The following is a 20544-nucleotide window of genomic DNA, read 5'->3' as shown; positions in this document are numbered from 1 at the left end:
CTAGCATGTCCAAAACGAAAGTAATGTCAGTGGGAAAGAAATATAAACTGATTGAGTGCCAAATAGGAGGAACAAAGTTAGAACAGGTGGACAGTTTCAAGTACTTAGGATGCATATTCTCACAGGATAGCAACATAGTGAAAGAACTGGAAGTGAGGTGTAGCAAAGCTAATGCAGTGAGCGCTCAGTTACGATCTACTCTCTTCTGAAAGAAGGAAGTCAGTACCAAGACTAAGTTATCTGTGCACCGTTCAATCTTTCGACCAACTTTGTTGTATGGGAGTGAAAGCTGGGTGGATTCAGGTTACCTTATCAACAAGGTTGACGTTACGGATATGAAAGTAGCTAGAATGATTGCAGGTACTAGCAGATGGGAACAATGGCAGGAGGGTGTCCACAATGAGGAAATCAAAGAAAAACTGGGAATGAACTCTATAGATGTAGCAGTCAGGGCAAACAGGCTTAGATGGTGGGGTCATGTTACACGCATGGGAGAAGCAAGGTTACCCAAGAGACTCATGGGTTCAGCAGTAGAGGGTAGGAGGAGTCGGTACAGACCAAGGAGAAGGTACCTGGATTTGGTTAAGAATGATTTTGAAGTAATAGGTTTAACATCAGAAGAGGCACCAATGTTAGCACTGAATAGGGGATCATGGAGGAATTTTATAAGGGGCCTATGCTCCAGACTGAATGCTGAAAGGCATAATCAGTCTTAAACGATGATGATGATGATGATATCCTTCAGGTGCACATCCACAACAGCTGCTGAGCCGGGGGGCCTATAGAGACATCCAATTACCATGTCTGAACCTGCTTTAACCGTGACCTTCACCCAAATCATTTCACATTTTGGATCTCCGTCAATTTCCTTCAATACTATTGCCCTTCTTATTGCTATAAACACACCTCGCCCTTCACTGTCCAGCCTGTCTCTGCGGTATACATTCCAATCTGAGTTTATAATGTATGGAACAGGTCTTGGATCTCTGTTTTTTTGCACAGATATGAGCTAGAGTTATAGGGTAGGGAGCAGAGGACGTCTAGGGACGGACTAGGATGTCATGTAGGTTCAGTGGACTGTGGGAGGGGTAGAAAGGGTAGTGGGCAGAACATTCCTCATTTCAGGGCAAGGTGAGAGATAGCCAAAACCCTGGCAGATAATGTGATTCAGTTGCTCCAGTCCTGGGTGTTACTGAACCACAAGAGGAATGCTCCTCTGCGGTTGGACAGTGGGACTTTGGAAGGTGGTGGGTGACTGGAGAAATAAGGCACGGGATATCTGTTTCTGTACGAGATCCGTCCATGAAGGCGTCAGTGAGACCCTTGGAATATTTCAAGAGGTACTACTCATCACTACAGATGCGATGGCCAGGAGTGGCTAGGCTGTACGAAAGAGACTTCTCAGTATGGAATGGGTGGCAGCTGCCTAAGTGGAGGTATTGCTGGTGGTTGGTAAGTTTGGTGTGCACAGATGTGCTGATGTAGCTGTGTTTGAGGTGGAGGACAACATTGAGGAAGGCGGCTTGTTGGTTTGAGGAGTGCCAGATGAAACTGGTCAGGGTGACCAGAAAGGAAGTTGAAGAGGTCTGGAATCTGGCAACTGTTGGGAATAACAGAGTTCACTATTGGCTATGCTGCAGACATCAGGAATGTTAATGTAATGGGAGGCAGCACCAATAATGACGAGCAGGCACCGTGCAGTAAACTGTGGAGAGTTGGAGGAGGAAATGGTTGGTGTCTTTAATATAGGAGTGTAGGTTGTGAGTAATAGGCTGAAGGTCTTGGTCTACGAGAGCAGAGATTCTCTCAGTAGGGGCACAGTAACCGACCACATTGGGGTGTCCTGTGTGGTTAAGCATGTAGAAGGTAGGAGTGCAGTGACTGGGAGAGTGATGGTGAGAGGGGAGAGGGGGAGGGAGGGTTGAGGAGGAAGGGGAGAAGGGGGAGGGAGAGATGATGATGATGATGGATAGGTTTGTGGGGCACTCAACTGCACATTTATCAGTGCCTGAACAAATTCCCAACCTTTGCTCAGTCCAAGCTCATCACTTTCATGAATGATGATGAAATGAGGAGGACAACACAAACACCCAGTCATCCCGAGGCAGGTAAAAATGCCGGACCCCACTGGAAATCAAACCCAGGGCCCCATGATCAGGAAGCGAGAGTGCGACCGTGAGACCACAAGCTGTGGACAAGGGAGGGAGGGAGGGAGGGAGGGAGGGCTTTAATGGCTGCTTCACAGCCTGTGCCACATGGTTCCTTCCCACCGCCACCAGGTTTACCTGAACTGCACAGCTGGGAACTCTTGCAATATGTCTTACGTTCTTGTCTCCTCGCCACAACCTTTGTTAATAATTGTCATTAGCTCCAGCACTACACAGCCATCTATTCCACCAATGCACCCACAGTCTCCCCTTTTCCACACACCCCTCTCCCCAACTCCCCGCTCTCCGTCTAACCTCACGGCTGCATCTAGCTGCCCTACCCTCTCCCCTCCTCATCCCTGTCTGTTCCCACAAGGAGCACTTTACTGTCCCCCAGCCCTACCTGCTATCCATCCCCCTCCCCACCTAGTATCACCCTCAGCCCCTCGACCCAGATTGTTTCTCCCATTATGTTCAGTTGCTTGAATATATAAACATTCCACATGAGAAATATATCTAAAAACAAAGATGCTGTAACTTACCAAATGAAAGCATTAGTATGCTGATAGAGACATTAAGAAACACAAACACACACACAAACTTCAAGCTTTTGCAACCCAAGGTTGCTTCATCAGAAAAGAAGGAAGGAGAGAGAAAGATGAAAGAATGTGGGTTTTAAGGGAGAGGGTAAGGAGTCATTCCAATCCTGGGAGCAGAAAGACTTACCTTATGGGGAAAAAGGGACAGGTATACACGCGCACGCGCATCTGCAACCGCACGTGCACGTGCACACGTATATCCATCAGCACAAAGGCAAAGAGTTTGGGCAGAGATGTCGGTCGAGGCGAAAGTACAGAGGCAGAGATGTTGTTGAAAGACAGGTGACACATGAGCAGAGGCAATTTGAAATTAGCGGAGGTTGACGCCTGGTGGGTAACGGGAAGAGAGAATACATTGAAGGGCACGTTCCCATCTCCAGAGTTCTGATAGGTTGGTGTCAGTGGGAAGTATCCAGATAACACGGACGGTGTAACACTGTGCCGAGATGTGCCGGCCGTGCACTGAGGCATGTTTAGCCGCAGGGTGATCCTCATTACCAACAAATGCTGTCTGCCTGTGTCCATTCATGCAAATGGACAGTTTGTTGCTGGTTATTCCCACATAGAAGGCTTCACAGTGTAGGCAGGTCAGTTGGTAAATCATGTGGGTGTGTTCACACGTGGCTCTGCCTTTGATCCTGTACACCTTGCAGGTTAAGAGGTTACGAAGGTTAGGTGGACGGCAGAAAGACACTCTTGGTGATCCAGTCCCGGAAAGTATCCTGTCACAAGTGGGGCACTTTTGGGGTTCTTCTGTGGGAAGTTCTGGGTTTGAGGTGATGAGGAAGTGGCTCTGGTTATTTGCTTCTGTACCAGGTCGGGAGGGTAGTTGCGGGATGCGAAAGCTGTTTTCAGGTTGTTGGTGTAATTGTTCAGGGATCAGGGAGCAGATTCGTTTGCCATGAAGACCTAAGCTGTAGGAAAGGGACCGTTTGACATGGAATGCGTGGCAGCTGTCATAATGGAGGTACTGTTGCTTGTTGGTGGGTTTGATGTGGACGGATGTGTGAAGCTGGCCATTGGACAGATGGAGGTCAACATCGAGGAAAGTGGCATAGGGTTTGGAGTAGGACCAGATGAATCTGATGGAACCAAAGGAGTTGAGGTAGGAGAGGAAATTCTGGAGTTCTTCTCCACTGTGAGTCCAGATCATGAAGATGTTACCCTTTCTCATATGTGTGTGTGTGTGTGTGTGTGTGTGTGTGTGTGTGTGTGTGTGTGTGTGTGTAATCCAGAAAGAGGCATTTCATACCTATTGGCACTCTTTCTGGCCTATCTAACATTCAGCCACTCAGCATCTCCATTATACGGTGAGTAGCGATCTATCCTTTCCATAATATTGCCATTACCCAATCCTGGATTTCCCATTGTTTAATATAAAGAATGTAACACTTACTGAGTAGCCGAGCTCCTGGGCGGCGTGCACACGGAGATCTGTGAGTCTCCGGCATTTGTTGCAGAGAACTTCGATGAGGTGGCGGTTGACAGTGCGCCAAATGTATACTTTACGCAGGCTTCGGGCACGGCAGAAGATCCGTATTGCCTCCTGTTCAGTTCTGCCACTCTTACAGTTCTTTGAGTAGCAATGCCTCGCGACCCTGTGAAATAGTAATATGTCGACAATTCACTCCTGAATAGTATCTCCAACAGGCAGGAGAGAGAATTTGTCAACACTGTAGAAGCCTATTTTAGCACCCACAATCGAAGTGCTGTCCCAGGTGAAACTGGAAGTGAACAGATAGGAAAACCAAACAATAACAAACATAGGCAAAAAAAGGGGAAGGAGGAAGGGGAGAGGGGGCAGATCAGCACCAATGTTAACTTTCAGAACCATTGGTTCTGATGTTGATGGGAAGGAAGGGTCATTAAAAGTAGTAATTTAACCTTTATAAGGCATTTATGGACTTGGAAGAGCAGTTGAACGCAATGGATAGTGTCTTGAAAGGAGGATATAAGATGAACATCAACAAAAGCAAAACGAGGATAATGGAATTTAGTTGAATTAAGCTGGGTGATGATGAGGGAATTAGATTATGAAATGAGACACTTAAAGTAGTAAAGGAATTTTGCTATTTGCGGAGCAAAATAACTGATGATGGTCAAAGTAGAGAGGATACAAAATGTAGACTGGCAATGGCAAGGTAAGGGTTTCTGAAGAAGAGAAATTTGTTAACATCGCGTATGGATTTAAGTGTCAGGAAGTAGTTTCTCAAAGTATTTGTATGGAGTGTAGCCATGTATAGAAGTGAAACATGGACAATAAATAGTTTGGACACAAAGAGAATAGAAGCTTTCGAAATGTGGTGCTACAGAAGAATGCTGAAGATTAGATGGGTAGATCACATAACTAATGAGGAGGTATTGAATAGGATTGGGGAGAAGAGAAGTTTGTGGCACAACTTGACTAAAAGAAGGGATCGGTTTGTAGGACATGTTCTGAGGTATCAAGGGATCACCAATTTGGTACTAGAGGGCAGCGTGGAGGGTAAAAATCATAGAGGGAGACCAAGAGATGAATACACTAAGCAGATTCAAAAGGATGTAGGTTGCAGTGGGTACTGGGAGATGAAGCCATTTGCACAGGATAGAGTAGCATGGAGAGATGCATCAAACCAGTCTCAGGACTGAAGACAACAAGAACAACAACAACAACAACAACAACAACAACAACGAAAAGACATTTATGAGGTCTGTATCTTTGGCTGAGGATCTCCCTCAGTATTTGTCAGGATTATTGCGGGCATCGGGTCCACAAGATACAGAAATATGTGAACTACGAGTTATTAGCCATCACCACTTTATTTCTAGGAAGACATTTATAATAATGTGCTTGCTACACCAACCCGTCATAACTTGTGTCATCCTATCATGAACAAATATAGATTTGTCATTTCTTCATTGGGAGTTGAGAAAGACACGATTCTGCACCAGAACCATACGCACTGGAAACTGTCCTGCCCATGCAGGCAGCCAGAGATGTGATGGAACAACTCTGTGTGTGTGTGTGTGTGTGTGTGTGTGTGTGTGTGTGTGTGTGTGTGTGTATGTGTGTGTATGTGTGCGCGTGCACACACCATGTACTCTGCACTCACCATATACTGACAGTGCATTCCATGATAATGATAACACCAGCTCGCACTCGTATGCACATGCGGCGGCTGTGACCCTTAAACCTTGCTACATCAGTGCTACGAGTCCATTGTTTTGAAGGTGATGATGGATACCACTCCAGAGGACTGATCATCTTGCAGACAAATGATATTTGCAACTGAAAATTATGTCGTAGGTGAGAGAACAGATACTGTGTGAGGTTGTTATTTTTATTTGCACACTGAACACTATTACAAGGAGACACACATCTCTGACACCAAATGGTGATTGCACCAGCTTCACAAGAGGAAATATCTGCTCTGATGTGGAAATAAAAGCTCCTTAGCAATCTACTGAAATCCAAAGTGTAGGTGTAAAGAACTGAGGGTTGTTACAAAAGGAGACCTTATTATAATGTCCATCATTCTTTCAGAGTCATTTTGCGTACGACATATTGAATCGAGTAGGTTTGACTTAACAAGTTTAGGTAAGTTTCGTAAAGAAAATACACATTAATGCAACTGATATCTCGCAAGTTATCCAGTACAGATTACAAATTTGGTGTAACAATTCTTAATAGCAATGCTAAAACAGATGGAACGGAAGTCCAACAAGCACAAAAGGCACAACTGTCAAGAACAAAAGGTAAATGAAAGCTAAATGTTATGAAATGTTGATACCACTTAAGATACTAAGCCTTCCAAAATTATGCTGTATAATGACAAGCATTATAATGAATAGTAACATTACTGCTGGAACACTAATACTAGTAGTAAAACAAAAGAAGCAAAGGAGATTAGCATTTAACCTACGGTCGACAATGAGATCGCTAGACATGGAGCTGAAATTCAAATACATGTGGGCACAGTTTTTATTTTCCTTTGTGCATAGCACAAATATTTGGAGACTGTCCACTAAAGTTTTTTCTTGGATTTTTGTACTTCTTTTACAAGTACCTTCCACAAAGTCAGTTATATGTAAGAGGCACGAACAACATCAGCTATAAATTTTATACTTTTAGTTTTAAGTAAAATTCAGTGTGTTTGTTATTGACAATCTTCTGTGATTCTGCATGTCATGGATATGTCAGATGCAGCATCTGCCACTTGTCCACTTTGAACTAATTCCAGTGGTGATATGGTTGTCATGACAAGACTAAGATCACATGTAGTAATAATTGTTTCTGTATATGCATACTAATAATAGACTAATTTCACTGCAAATTTAGCTATTTGTATCTGCTTTTCTTAACATTGAAAAATTTTACATAGGAGACACGCCCAATAAACTTGAATAAAATGTGATCCCTCTTTCTCATTAATGCTCTTAGAACTAAGATGTATCACTATCTCTTATTAACAATACATAAACGAATATTATTTTAAAAAGTAAGTAGGGGTGAGCCTGTCTACGTAATTAATTATTCTGTGAGTGTTTAATGATAACGTGTTGGACTTTTATTGTGGTTTTATGTAATTTGGTATTTAAGTATTGTTGCTGCTGAGAAAGTCTCACTGAACTGTCAGCGAGACCAAAAATGTGCTTTTAATTTATTGTCATTTGTTATTTTTTTCTTTTTTCATTCCATGTGGTTTTGTTACTGTGAATGAATTTTCATCCTCAAACACAGTGTGCACCAATTTGAAATTTCATGGCAGATTAAAAGCACATGGCTGACCAGGACTCAAACCTACCAGGAAGCTACTAACCAGTGTAGATTCTGCAGTAGAGGCAAAATTCATTCCGGAAACTATGTTTTAGGCTACAGCTGAGTCATTTCTATGTACAATCATTTTTTTAGGGAGTGTTGAGACTGCAAGGAATATTAGAGAACTTCTGTGAAGTTTGGAAGGTAGGAGATGAGGAACTGGCAGACGTAAAGCTGTGAGGTCTATCGAGATCACAGCACAGGACTGTCGTCATTATTGGTCGATTGTAACACAAACTGTTAATGTTCTTTTCTTTTGTTGTTGCAGTAAAGGCAGTACTATTTGGGTGCAACTGACACTTTGAAAAGTGCTCATATGCTTTTCTGATTTCACCGAATGCTGTTTTCTGGGTAGTATTGCTGCCAAGTGGGTGTCATTCGACGTGCGACTAACTGGAAACACATTAGCGCAGAAAAACAGACTTATACTAATTCTGCTACACGGAAAGCGTAGCTTGCACAAATATTCGAATTTATGCTCGAGAGTTTACATTGTGAATTGACAATTAATGATACACAGTGTCACTGTCCACTATACAAAGTATTTATAGATTTCAGGACTATACATTTGTTCTCAGGTGTTATGTTTTATATCTAATATTGCGGCAACCATCAGCTTTTTTGCAATCATCATTGCTTGCATTTGCACAGTTGAAAAGTGAAGGAGTTACAATTACAGAAGCAGGACACCACAAAGAAACATGTCGGTCGGTTGGTGAGGGTTGAGGGACTAATGGCAAGGTATCAGACCGGGGTTGCCACAAGTTTCCCCAAGTGAAATTCTCTGATATTCAGACAAGTTTTAGCATTTTTCCCTGACAAATTTTGAGAGTTCAAGGGTGTAAGTTAAGACGTAAGTTGACAGTCTGTCTTTGCAGCTGTGGTACAAGAAACACTAGTGTAAATGAGGAAATGCCCCCCCAAAAAAGTTGCAAGCAGATGGCATTTCCTGATGTGAGCAAAAATCTTAGGTACTAACATCAACATCTTTTGTAATGAACTGTTTTTAGATGTAGAAGGCAAGCCAAATGGTATGTGTGTTTCATTAAGACCATTGATATTATTTTATTTCAATATGACATTTTTGGGGGCAAAAATATGAATTTCCTTGGAGTCGCAAGACAGATTTAAAATACCTTCACCGATTTCAGAAATAGGCCTCTTGAGAGAAGTGTATAAATGTGGACAAATTGTGTAAACCAGCACTGTAGGTGACTGCCAATAAAAGGTTGGTTCTACTAAGTTGCTGGCCAATGTGGCCTAGCGGTTGTAGGCGCTTCAGTCAGGAACACTACGATCGCAGGTTCGAATCCTGCCTTCGGCATGGATGTGTGTGATGTCCTTAGGTTAGTTAGGTTTAAGTAGTTCTATGTTCTAGGGGACTGATGACTTCAGATGTTAAGTCCCATAGTGCCCAGAGCCATTTGAACCATTTTTTTCCTACTATGTTCATTATTGTCTGTTATTACACTCTGTGTTATAACTATTATTTTATAGGTATTGTGTGACTTTTCTTTCGAGAAATATGAGAGTATGTAGCGTACAAGCTGCCAGTGCCTGACACAATTTCCTTCTTCTTGTCCATACTTTCTGATATATAAATGTACTACGAGGGTAACCCCAAAAGTAAGGTCTCTTATTTTTTTACAAGTACATAGACCTGTTTATATCTACATCAGTTTACATGTTGAACATTTAGCTATTTTTTGACATAATCACCATTTCTGTAGATGCATTTTTGTAGACGCTGTGGCAGTTTTTGTATGCTCATGACATACCAGATTGCCACCATGCTGTTCAGAAAGTTATGAACTTCTTCTTTCACCTCGTCATCAGAGCTGAATTGCTTTTCGGCCAAATGTTTATTTTAACTTAGGGAACAGGTGATAGTCACTAGGCACCAATTCGCGACTATAGGGTGGGTGGGGGATTATGTTCCACTGAAACTGTTGCAGGAGAGCAACGGTTTGTGTTGCAAAAGAGCAACGGTTTGCTGAGAGATGTGTGGGCAAGCGTAGTCATGGAGATTGTGTATGCCCTCGCTCAACAGTCCTTTTCTCTAGTTCTGAATTGCCCGTTCCAGTTTTTTCAGAGTCTCACAGCACCTGTCAGTGTTAATTGTGGTCCCAGTGGGCATAAAGTCGACCAACAATACCCATTTCCGATCCCAAAAAATGGTTGTCATGACTTTACAGGCAGACTGTGTTTGAATTTCCGTGGCTTTGGCAAAGAAGGGTGCCGCCACTGGCGTGATTGTTACTTGGTCTTAGGTGTAAAGTGGTATGCCAAGGTTTCATCACTAGTGACAATTGAGTCCAGAAAGTTGTACTGTTCGGCTGCAAGGTGGTGAAGAAATCTGCAGGAAGCATCAACTCATTTCCACATGTGGTCCTCAGTCAGCATGCGTGGCACCCATCTCGCTCACATCTTCCGGTAGTTCAATGTTTATGTTAAAGTTCTGCGAGCAGTGCTTCAGGAAACCTCAGGAACCAACGTGCAGAAATAATCCAGGGTGATCCTCCGATCTTCACACATGCTTTGGTCAACCGTCAACACTGTCTCCTCAGAAATTGATCGTCTCCCGTTCCTTTGCTCACAGCTGCGAACTCTCTACACCACTTACGAACGTTTTTGACATCCATGCATGACTCACCATACACTTCCGTCAATTGGCGATGGATTTCAATCAGCACAGTGCCCTTTGTGTTCATAAACCAAATAACTGCACGCAATTCGCACTTGGCAGTAACATCCAATGGGAGCTCCAAACTCAACGGCTGCCAAGCCAAGACTGAGCGCCTCAGTGCAACATGTGCATGTTTAGACACAGTACATGAAGCACTCTTCATAACAGTGTGACCAACCGCCAGACAAACAGAGTTCTGTACTTATAAAAAAATAAGAGACCTTACGTTTGGGATTACCCTCATAGAACAAATAAAATGTCTATAAAATGCCACACTGTGCAACGTACTTGTGGTGAGACAGTCATAATTCCTGAAATCCATTGCGCATAGCCTCTGGCCTGCTGAGGAGCACCACAGTCCTGGATCCAAGGATAAACCATGAAAATCCGCTGAATTATGCCTCACACAAACAGATCTGGCCTGCAAGCAGATCACTGAGACTAGATCCAACTGGCAGGGTCTGCATTTTAGTGGAACCTAAAGGACTTCAGATTGGCAGACCTGACACATTTGAGAAGAAACGGCCTTGCAGTTTTAGCTTGTTGTAGAAATCAACTCATGTGGCCAGCTGTTCAGAGTCACAGACAGCATGTTAATGAAATGAGACGTTGGTGATCGATCTTTGCAAGAGAGAACTTGTGCGAATACTCTGACGATCAATAATAATGAGGACGGGTAGCAACTCACTGTAAAGATGATCGCTGAGACACAGGCAGGTACGTAGAAAAGACAATCACAACTAAATTTTCAGCCACAGCCAAACAAGAGCACACACACATTCACACAATCACTCAGACACAACTCATGTAAACATGGCTGCTGTCTCCAGCCACTGCGTCTACAATCTCTCAGAATCAGATCCAAACAAACCACTTGTAATGGTACTTGAATTACATAACAATTACGGCACCTCACCTCAACCTCTCGATACCACCAATATTCTACTGTGTTTCTGTAAAGTAGTTAACATATTTCTGAGACAACATTCAGATTTGATTTCATTAATGTAGAGGTACTTTGATACATCGATATGTTTATATTGCAATGATATTATTCCTATGTGTATTCTTTCTTTTGTCACTATGATCTTTGTCATACTTGTAACTTGGATTTTTGGGTGCATAACCGGTTATTAGGGAGTCAAGTTTTGGTCATCATGTTGAAAAGACACAGTTTATAAAATGTGAACATTAACAGTGAAGAAGATATTTTCAAGTATTTTTTATATTGTGAAGTGATGTTTTGTGAGTTACATGATATTGCAACAAAAGTAAGAAAAAAGAACTCTAACTTAAATTCGGAGTGCTGATTACTTTTTTACATCACCATTGTGTTAACTTGCAAAAGTTTAATCTTCAAGAATGGTTTATGAAACACATCTATGAAACTTTTGAATATCGCAGAATAACACCTAGGCCTCTTTGCATCTGAGCTTGGAATCATCACCACCTACATTTTCGATGATTGAGCCATGAGTTCACAATGAGACCAGCGTGGGAAACACGAAAAGATGAGTGCCTACTTTATCCATTATTTCATGAAATGACTTTATTAACTGTGCTTTAATGACACATGCCACATAACATAACATTGTTGTTGCCAGAAAATGCAATATTTAGTAGCATGAGCAACACTACAATCATAATTAATTTTTGACCTTTGTTGTAGCAGGGTTGTTAGACACTCCTCATGCCTCCCTGCCTCTTGTCGGCAGCTGCTAGGCTAGCAGCAAGAAATGGTGGCAGCACTGACTGCAAGCTGAGGGTAGTGGTAGGAAAGGGAGAAGCAGTGGGAATGACGGAGTAGGGAAGCGGAGCACGTACTCAGCTGCACCCAGCCAGCAACGATGTATGACACCTCAATAAATAAACCATTTCATCTACTGAGGCAAACATCAAATTTTTCCAGTGTTTTCTCCACATTTCCCTGATATTTTGCTGATTTCCCTGACACGTTTGAAATTCCCTGATTTCCAGAACCTGTGGTAACCCTACAGACATTCTGTCACTTAGCCGAGAAATAATTCAAAGAGAGGTAAATCGCTATGGGGTGGGCCACTACACAAATCTAAGAGCATGTGACGGCTCTCCCCACACCACTCTGTTGAGGCAGAAACTTCACTTCTATCTGATCCCCACCAACCACATAAACGTCTGAACAAGTTATAGAGGAAGAAGATGAGCTAGCCAGGACATTCAAAATAGTAATGTCAGAAAGCTAAAAACGTAATGAACATCAGATGGGCTGCCAACAATAAAATAAGGCGAGAGTAACAGTCAGGTCAGCAAGTGCGTGGGCACAGGTGAGTGTTGCTCAGGGCTCCACGTGTGACGGGAGTCTCCCCTCCCACAGCTGTTCCACTCCGGAGAATCAAAGTCTTAAAAAGAGGACCAGCACCCACTATCTTGGAGGAATCACAAAAATCCATTAAGCAGTTATTCTATCAACAGCTTGTATGAAGGGTATGGAATGCTGAAGGTCTTCACTACAATGGAGTGTTACATCTACATCTACATTTGTAATCCGCAAGCCACCCAACGGCACTTTATATGCCACTGTCGTTTCCTCCCTTTCCTGTTCAAGTCGTGTATGCTTCACGGGAAGAACGAGTGCCGGAAATCCTCCGTGCGCGCTCGAATCTCTCTAATTTTACATTCGTGGTCTCCTCGGGAGGTATAAGTAGGGGAAAGCAATATATGTGATACCTCATCCAGAAATGCATCCTCTCAAAACCTGGACAGCAAGCTACACCGCGATGCAGAGCACCTCTCTTGCAGAGTCTGCCACTTGAGTTTGCTAAACATCTCCGTAATGCTATCACGCTTACCAAATAACCCTGTGACGAAACGCGATCTTCTTTGGATCTTGTCCATCTCCTCCGTCAACCCGACCTGGTACGGATCCCACACTGATGAGCAATACTCAAGTATAGGTCGAACGAGTGTTTTGTAAGCCACTTCCTTTGTTGATGGACTACATTTTCTAAGGACTCTCCCAATGAATCTCAACCTGGTGCCCACCTTACCAACAATTAATTTTATAAGCTCATTCCACTTCAGATCGTTCCGCACACATACTCCCAGATATTTTACAGAAGTAACTGCTACTAGTGTTTGTTCCGCTATCGTATAATCATGCAACAAAAGATCCTTCTTTCTATGTATTCGCAATACATTACATTTGTCTATGTTAAGGGTCAATTGCCACTCCCTGCACACAAAGGGTCTATCTGCTGCAGATCTTCCTGCATTTTGCTGCAATTTTCTACTGCTGCAACTTCTCTGTATACTACAGCATCATCCGCGAAAAGCCGCATGGAACTTCCTACACTATCTACTAGGTCATTTATATATATTGTGAAAATCAATGGTCCCATAACACTCCCCTGTGGCACGCCAGAGGTTACTTTAATGTCTGTAGACATCTCTCCATTGAGAACAACATGCTGTGTTCTGTTTGTTAAAAACTCTTCAATCCAGCCACACAGCTGGTCTGATATTCTGTAGGCTCTTACTTTGTTTATCAGGCGATAGTGCGGAACTGTATCGAATGCTTAAAACATAAAATAGGGTATGGCAGAAAAAAGGGCAAACCACACATTAAAGTGATTAAAACACAGTAGGAGAGGTATGATCGTGGCAGCTGGTAGAGAAGGTGGTGTTGACAATCCCCCAGAACCAGCCAAACCATCCTGCACCACCCCAAAAGCAGTTAAAAACCACATGGACCAACCATATGCTGTCTGCGAACATTAGAGGTGATCAATCTGGAAGAATGTGCTTAGCGTGGAGAGCCATATAAATGTAGCATTTTGCCAGGATGTGGGGCTCAGCAGCTGCAATGTGGCTGTTGTTCGTTACATCAGACAAAACTGAGGATTAACTGGCACGACCGATGCACATGCTACATAGGATAGGGTATTCATTACAGCAGCAGTTTCCTTGATAGTGCGGGGTTAGATTAAGGGGACAGTATCTCACCATATGTTCCATTTATGAGTGAGTACAGGTCTTATTTGTGCACCTGCTACTGTCAAAGTGAATGCCAGGTGGGTAACCGCTTCTTTAGCCAAACAGGCAGCCATTTCATTCCCTGGGATACCTCCAGGACTTGCGACCCAGAGAGAGACAACTGGGCTGGCAGTGCAACTGAGGTCACAGAGAAGATCATAAATAGTACATACCAAACGGTGAGGAAAGTAACATCAGTCAGCAGCCTGGAGACTGCTCACTGGGTCACAACAAATTAAGACGTGGGCAACAGAAGTCTGTTTGATGAAATTTAGGGCTCTGTTAATGACTATCAGCTCTGCGGATGTTCCTGGCAGCAATTTTTATTTTAAGGTTAGCAGGAGGCGTAAAGCGTATCCAGCCCTACTCACAGTTTTAGAACTGCTAACATCCTGATACTCCTGACAAACTGAGAAAAATGGACACAAAGTCAACAGGGGTGACAAACTTCAGGTCTTTGAAGCAGGTCAGTCCTAATTCACGCTATGCGTGCCAACGAAGGGGGCCTACAGAGGTTAGGTGGGGGATCTTGAGAAGCATTCTGACTGGTAATCACTCCCAAGGGTTGGTGGAATGATGGCCCTTGCATCCAAGAAGAATCTGATAAGTTGGACAATTTGAGCATGATTGCGTAAATGAGCTGGAATTGGTACTGTTGGAAATGGAGAGGTAAGGTCTCTGCTTCAGTGAAGACTTTAAGCAGAACTGATCTGCTTCTTGTAGTTCTTTCCTCAGTAGCATCAGTATTTATCACTGTGAAGTTGAAAGTATAAATGAGTGAGGGATGGCGTTTACTCAAAAATGTACATGATATCATATACATAGCATTAACGCACAAACATGCATTCTTCACTAAGTTCAGCTATTAAGGGGGGGTAGGACATCAAACGGGCCGACTTAGAGCAGGAGAGGCACCACAGGACATTTTAATTTACACTGTCTATATTTTTACAAATAAATTAATAAAACTTTGTCAGCATGACCAGGAAGGATTCAGGATTCACACTCATAGCAGTGGAAGTTCGAAAACATAACAAAATGATTTTTTTTATATGTGAAATTTCATCATTTTTTCACTTACTAATGGCAGCATTTGTTGCTATAGGTACACTTTTCTTCATAAGTAAGAGAGATTCTTCAATGAATGAACAGCATACAAGCCATACTCAAAGGTGTATGAAATCCTGGAATTTTACAAATCTATTAAAAACTGTGGTAAAAATTGAGGTAATCAACTATAAAATTTGTGTTTTTACTAAACATCAAGTTTAAAATATAACAGCTCATTCGTTTTTTCATAAATTAAATAAATTCTAGAGTTTCATACACCTGTAAGTATGGCTTGTATGCTGTGCAAAATTTATCAAAGAGTCTCTCTAACTTACGAAGAAAAGTGTACCTATAGCAACAAATACAGCCATTAGTAAGTGAAAGAATGATGAAATTTCACATGTAAAAAAAAAAAAAAAAATATTTTGTTATGTTTTCAATCTTCCACTGCAAGACAAAGTTTTATGAATTTATTTGTAAAAGTATAGACAGTGGAAATTAAAATGTCCTGTGGTGCCTCTCCTGCTCCAAGTCGGCCCGTTTGACATCCTACCCCCCTTAAGAATAGAGACCATATTATCAATTACAAAAACTTACTAGCCCACAGAACCAGATTGACATCTACAGTGACAGTGGTGAAGTTAATTGCTTGTTTGCTGAAAGAAACACAGTCCATATTTAGATGAAAAAGTCACAGTTTCTATTTATGACTGCACTGTAGCAATTTGTTACAGGAAACATTCCACTTTTGTTGTTCAATTCAATCCATAATGAGATTCAACATGCAACAATCAGTAGTTTTTATTACAATAAGATTTCACAGTATTTTTTAATCACAGCACAGTTTAGTAAAAGACATTCATTAATTTAGGTTACAGAAATCACTAAACAACTATTAACAATTCAAGCTCTCAGCTTTGATGCTGTTAGTGCACAAATTTTTGCTTGCTGAAGACACACAGTAGTGGCACGATTCAACACCGGGAGTGCTCCTGACATAGGTCTTACTCGCGAGCTTTCAAACAACCAACTGCCAATTTTGGGTGATGCCCGACTCTTTGCAGATGAGCGTAAGAACCAACTTATTTTGAGAGCTACATAATGGTTTAAAAATGGCTAGATTGGATTTTTCCATTTTTCATAGACAATGTTCCTGGACAGAAATTTAGAAAAATACATGAGTGCTATTATGCTTACACACTATAGATCCTTTATTTACATGTTTCAGGGTAAATAATATGAAATTATTAGTTACTAAGTTGATTAATCAATACTGCATATCATTTAACACACAAAAATTAAAGCAACAGAAATAAGTAGTCAGAATCAAACAGTGGCTACATAGAATTTTGCATTGGAAGATGGGGCTGCTTATGTACTTGAAAGTGAACTGTCTCTTCAATTAATCAGTTTTTGGTAATTCAGAGCACTTTCGAGGAAAGTCAGAATGCTTAGCATTCTGTCAGTGCGGGTCACTAAATGGAATTATGTTAATTACCTCACCAAGTTTTACACGTATCAAACTATGCCATTAAGCCCAATTGACTGTAATAACTAACACTTTCTGTAGCCAAAGCAATGCCATCAATGCAATCAGCATAATGAGAAGAGTAAACTGAACAACAAATTTAAATGCAGAAAGCCCAATTACACCTCTTGGAAAGCAATACATATGCCATATATCACTCGCAAAACAGTAATATGGCAAAAAAATTATAGGAAAGAAAAAAATTAACCATTAGCAGATGTCAGAAATTTAGGTGATGGGAGAGAAGAACCACTCTATGTCACAGACTGTCAAAGGAAGTAGTTCGAATGGCACCAGCGATCGACTTATTCCACGATGATGGATTGGGTGCAGACATTTCAAGGTGCCCCTGTATCATAAACCTGGTAATCACAGTCCAGTTGGGTCGAAACTGGGGCCAGCACGTACAGAGTTGAATAGCACAATCTGCTCCCCAAGAGGTGTGGATGAGGAAGTGAAGAGGGTTAAGCTTGGGCATGCAACTGGTCTTCAGTTGACAAATATGGGACAGCTGTGTCAGCTTTTTATCACAGAGGAGCCCCACAAATTGGGACTGTGCAACAACGTCCAAGCACTCAGAATGTAAGTTGAGTTCTGGGTCCAGAAGAACTGCAGCATGACAACACAAATGCATGTCTCCAGTTTTTGTCAAAGAGAATTGGCAGTTGTAAGAAAGGGTCCCAGCAGAGGCCTTTCGGATGGCACCTTGAAACTGGTGTTTAGTTGAGGCTGCTGACTGGGAGCTGTTACAGATGCAAAAGCTGACACAGCCTAAGTGTGACGTAAGGTACGACAGGTAACTAGCCCACTTATGGTGGTGATGAAGTGTGAAATGCATGGAGCCCTGCTGTTTTGGACTCGTGCAGGGCTGAGCAGTGTACCAACTGTAACACGAAACAATCAGTGTAGTAAAAGGCTGACAAATAAAAACCTGCAGGGAGTCTCTAAAGCCCCCATCATATAGGGTAAGTAAAATGTGATCATGCCGAGCAGTGTTGTACGCCTCGTGGAGATAAAAAAAGTCTTCAGTGAGACTTCACTATTTACAAACATCCTGTCAGATTGCTGCTTCCAACCTAACCACATCATCGATTGAGGATTGTTCCTCCTGGAAACTGGGGGACAAAAGGCCCAGCGATTGGAGAAACCACAACAATGTTGGGCTACCATCTTTTCGAGCAGTTTTCCGAGCACATTGATGAGGCTAATCAGTCAGTAGCTGTCAATGGATGTCTGCATTTTGTCTGGCTTAAAGATTGGAATACTATCTTGACACTGTAAAGAGAAAATACTTTCTGGCCAAATAAGGAGACTGGAATAAAGGGAGAACTGATAGAGGTACTCAGGGTATCCTCCGCCACACACAGTCAGCTGGCTTGTGGAGTACTGATGTGGATGTAGATGTAGAGGTAGAAGATTGCAGCTCCTGAGTACACGAGAGTGTCCGAGTAACATTCACATGTGGATCATCTGATAGTGAACTGAACCAGGGCCTGGGGCCACACTGTGTGATTAGTCAAGAGCTTGAAGGAGTTCCCCATCAGAGAAAAGTTCATTATATAATTCATTATATAGCAATTAAATAAGTTTGGTGCTTGTCATTCCCACATAGAAAGCTTTCTATGTGGGAATGACTAGCAACAAACTGTCCATTCGCATGAATGGACACAGGCAGACAGCGTTTGTCAGTAATGAGGATCACCCTGTGGCTAAACATGCCTTGGTGCACGGTCAGCACATCTTGGCACAGTGTTACACCGTCCGGGTTATCTGGATACTTCCCACTTACACTAACCTGTCAGAACTCCGGAGATGGGAACTTGCCCTTCAGTATATCCTCTCTTCGCATTATCCACCAGGCCTCAACCTCCGCTAATTTCAAGTTGCCGCCTCTCATACCTCACCTGTCATTCAACAACATCTTTGCCTCTGTACTTTCGCCTCGACTGACATCTCTGCCCACACTCTTTGCCTTTACAAATGTCTGCTTGGGTCTGTGTATGTGCGGATGGATATGTGTGTGTGTGTGCGTGAGTGTATACCTGTCCTTTTTTCCCCCTAAGGTAAGTCTTTCCGCTCCCAGGATTGGAATGACTCCTAACCCTCTCCCTTAAAACCCACATCCTTTTGTCTTTCCCTCTCCTTCCCTTTCTCCTGATGAAGCAACCGTTGGTTGTGAAAGCTTGAATTTTGTGTGTATGTTTGTGTGTCTATCAAACTGCCAGCACTTTCGTTTGGTAAATCACATCATCTTTGGTTTTAGATATATTCATTATATAATCATCATGACAGGCAGGAGGAGGAGGAGGAGGAGGAGGAGGAGGAGGAGGTAGGGGGATAGGGAGATGTCTTCAACTTGTCTTATGTATTTTTTTAAAGAGAAAGAGAGAGAGAGAGAGAGAGAGAGAGAGAGAGAGAGAGAGAGAGAGAGACCTATACTGCTATGTACTAGGGGATTCATGGCGTAGTAAATGAATGGTTCAAACCTTATCTCTCTAACAGGTACCAAATGGTAGAGATACATTTAAATTTTACTCATCAGCATACCAAAGAGTCAGATATTGCTGCTCTTAAAATTTATAAATGGCATGCCACCTATATATCAGCAGCACATACAGTCTTGTTTGCCAATGACACCAGTCTGTCTGTCAAAGCTATGAATGAAGCTGATCTTCAGGAGACAGTCACAGTAGCTGCAGAAGAAACAAACATATTGTTTAGGGGTAATATTTCAATTGTGAATGACAAAAAGAGAGTTTCAATAATGTTTATATATAATTATGGTTTTAGGGCGCAAAACTGCTAGGGTCATAAGTGCCCATTCCGTGGTTTACTGTTGGGTGAAAAACCGAATGTTAAATTGGCAGCAATGGGACGAAAACTCTCGAAGGAGGGAAACTAAAAATGAAAGGCAATCCAAGAGAACTGCAATTTAGGGGGGGCGGGGGGTGTTCCGTTTACCCTAAAAAAGAGCTTCAAATGACTGATGTCATCTCACTGACACTGATAAAACTCAAGGACATGATCGGCTGAGCTGATGCCATCTGCTAAAAGGAAAGATTGATCAGATGATGATGATGGCTTGATGGGTTGAGGGGGCTGCTCAACATCACAGTCATCAGTGCCCTGATGAAAAGTCATCATCAAATCTCATGGGTGGAGACGAAGGCTGTCCCCACATGCAGAGCAGTTTATAACATACTAAAGTCTGCCGCCCTTCCCCACCAGTTTAGGAATGAGGCCTGATAATCCACAATATTTCACCACTGGCATCGGTATCTGCGAGGACGGTGGGCAGATCTCCCGCGAGAGGAAGGGCTGCCCTTATATCAGTATACAGGACACACGTAGGCACAATATGCTGAACTGAAAGCGGCACTAAACAAACTTCAAAGAAAGGTGGATGCCCACCAGAGGAGGAAGCCATGTATGAAGGGGCTATGCCCGATGTGGAGTCTGGTAAGAAAACCTCCACCCAGCGGCGATGGTGACACGAAGTCCGCCAAGCTTTTGTGGTTGGCTTGAGTGACCGCAGTCTGTTGTCCGACACCTGCAACCATTCAGTCTCCCACTGATGCATGATGCATCTGTCAGAAAATGAGATAATGGCGTGCAACTGGATGGGACACTGATGTACAGCACCTTCCTTGGCAGCTTTATCGGCCATGTCGTTACCCTGTTATCCAACACGGCCAGGTACCCAGCAAAACATCACCTCCTTGCCA

General features: G+C 42.6%; 1 protein-coding gene across 4 annotated transcripts in view; it reads right to left on the bottom strand.

Moving 5' to 3' along the window:
- The window catches only part of LOC126293387 (F-box/LRR-repeat protein 7-like), a 162913-nt gene that overhangs the window by 81406 nt on the left and 60963 nt on the right, over window positions 1-20544 (bottom strand). For all 4 annotated transcript variants that reach the window (XM_049986595.1, XM_049986596.1, XM_049986598.1 and 1 more), the window contains exon 3: window positions 4143-4344. In XM_049986595.1, coding sequence (XP_049842552.1) covers window positions 4143-4344 — 202 coding nt within the window. The remainder of the gene's footprint in view (window positions 1-4142; window positions 4345-20544) is intronic.

This window comes from Schistocerca gregaria, chromosome 10 (genome assembly GCF_023897955.1).
Source record: "Schistocerca gregaria isolate iqSchGreg1 chromosome 10, iqSchGreg1.2, whole genome shotgun sequence".
Classification (NCBI taxonomy): Eukaryota; Metazoa; Arthropoda; class Insecta; order Orthoptera; family Acrididae; genus Schistocerca; species Schistocerca gregaria.
The sequence above is the reverse complement of the archived record's forward strand: the minus strand, read 5'-3'. Positions and strand labels throughout refer to the sequence as shown.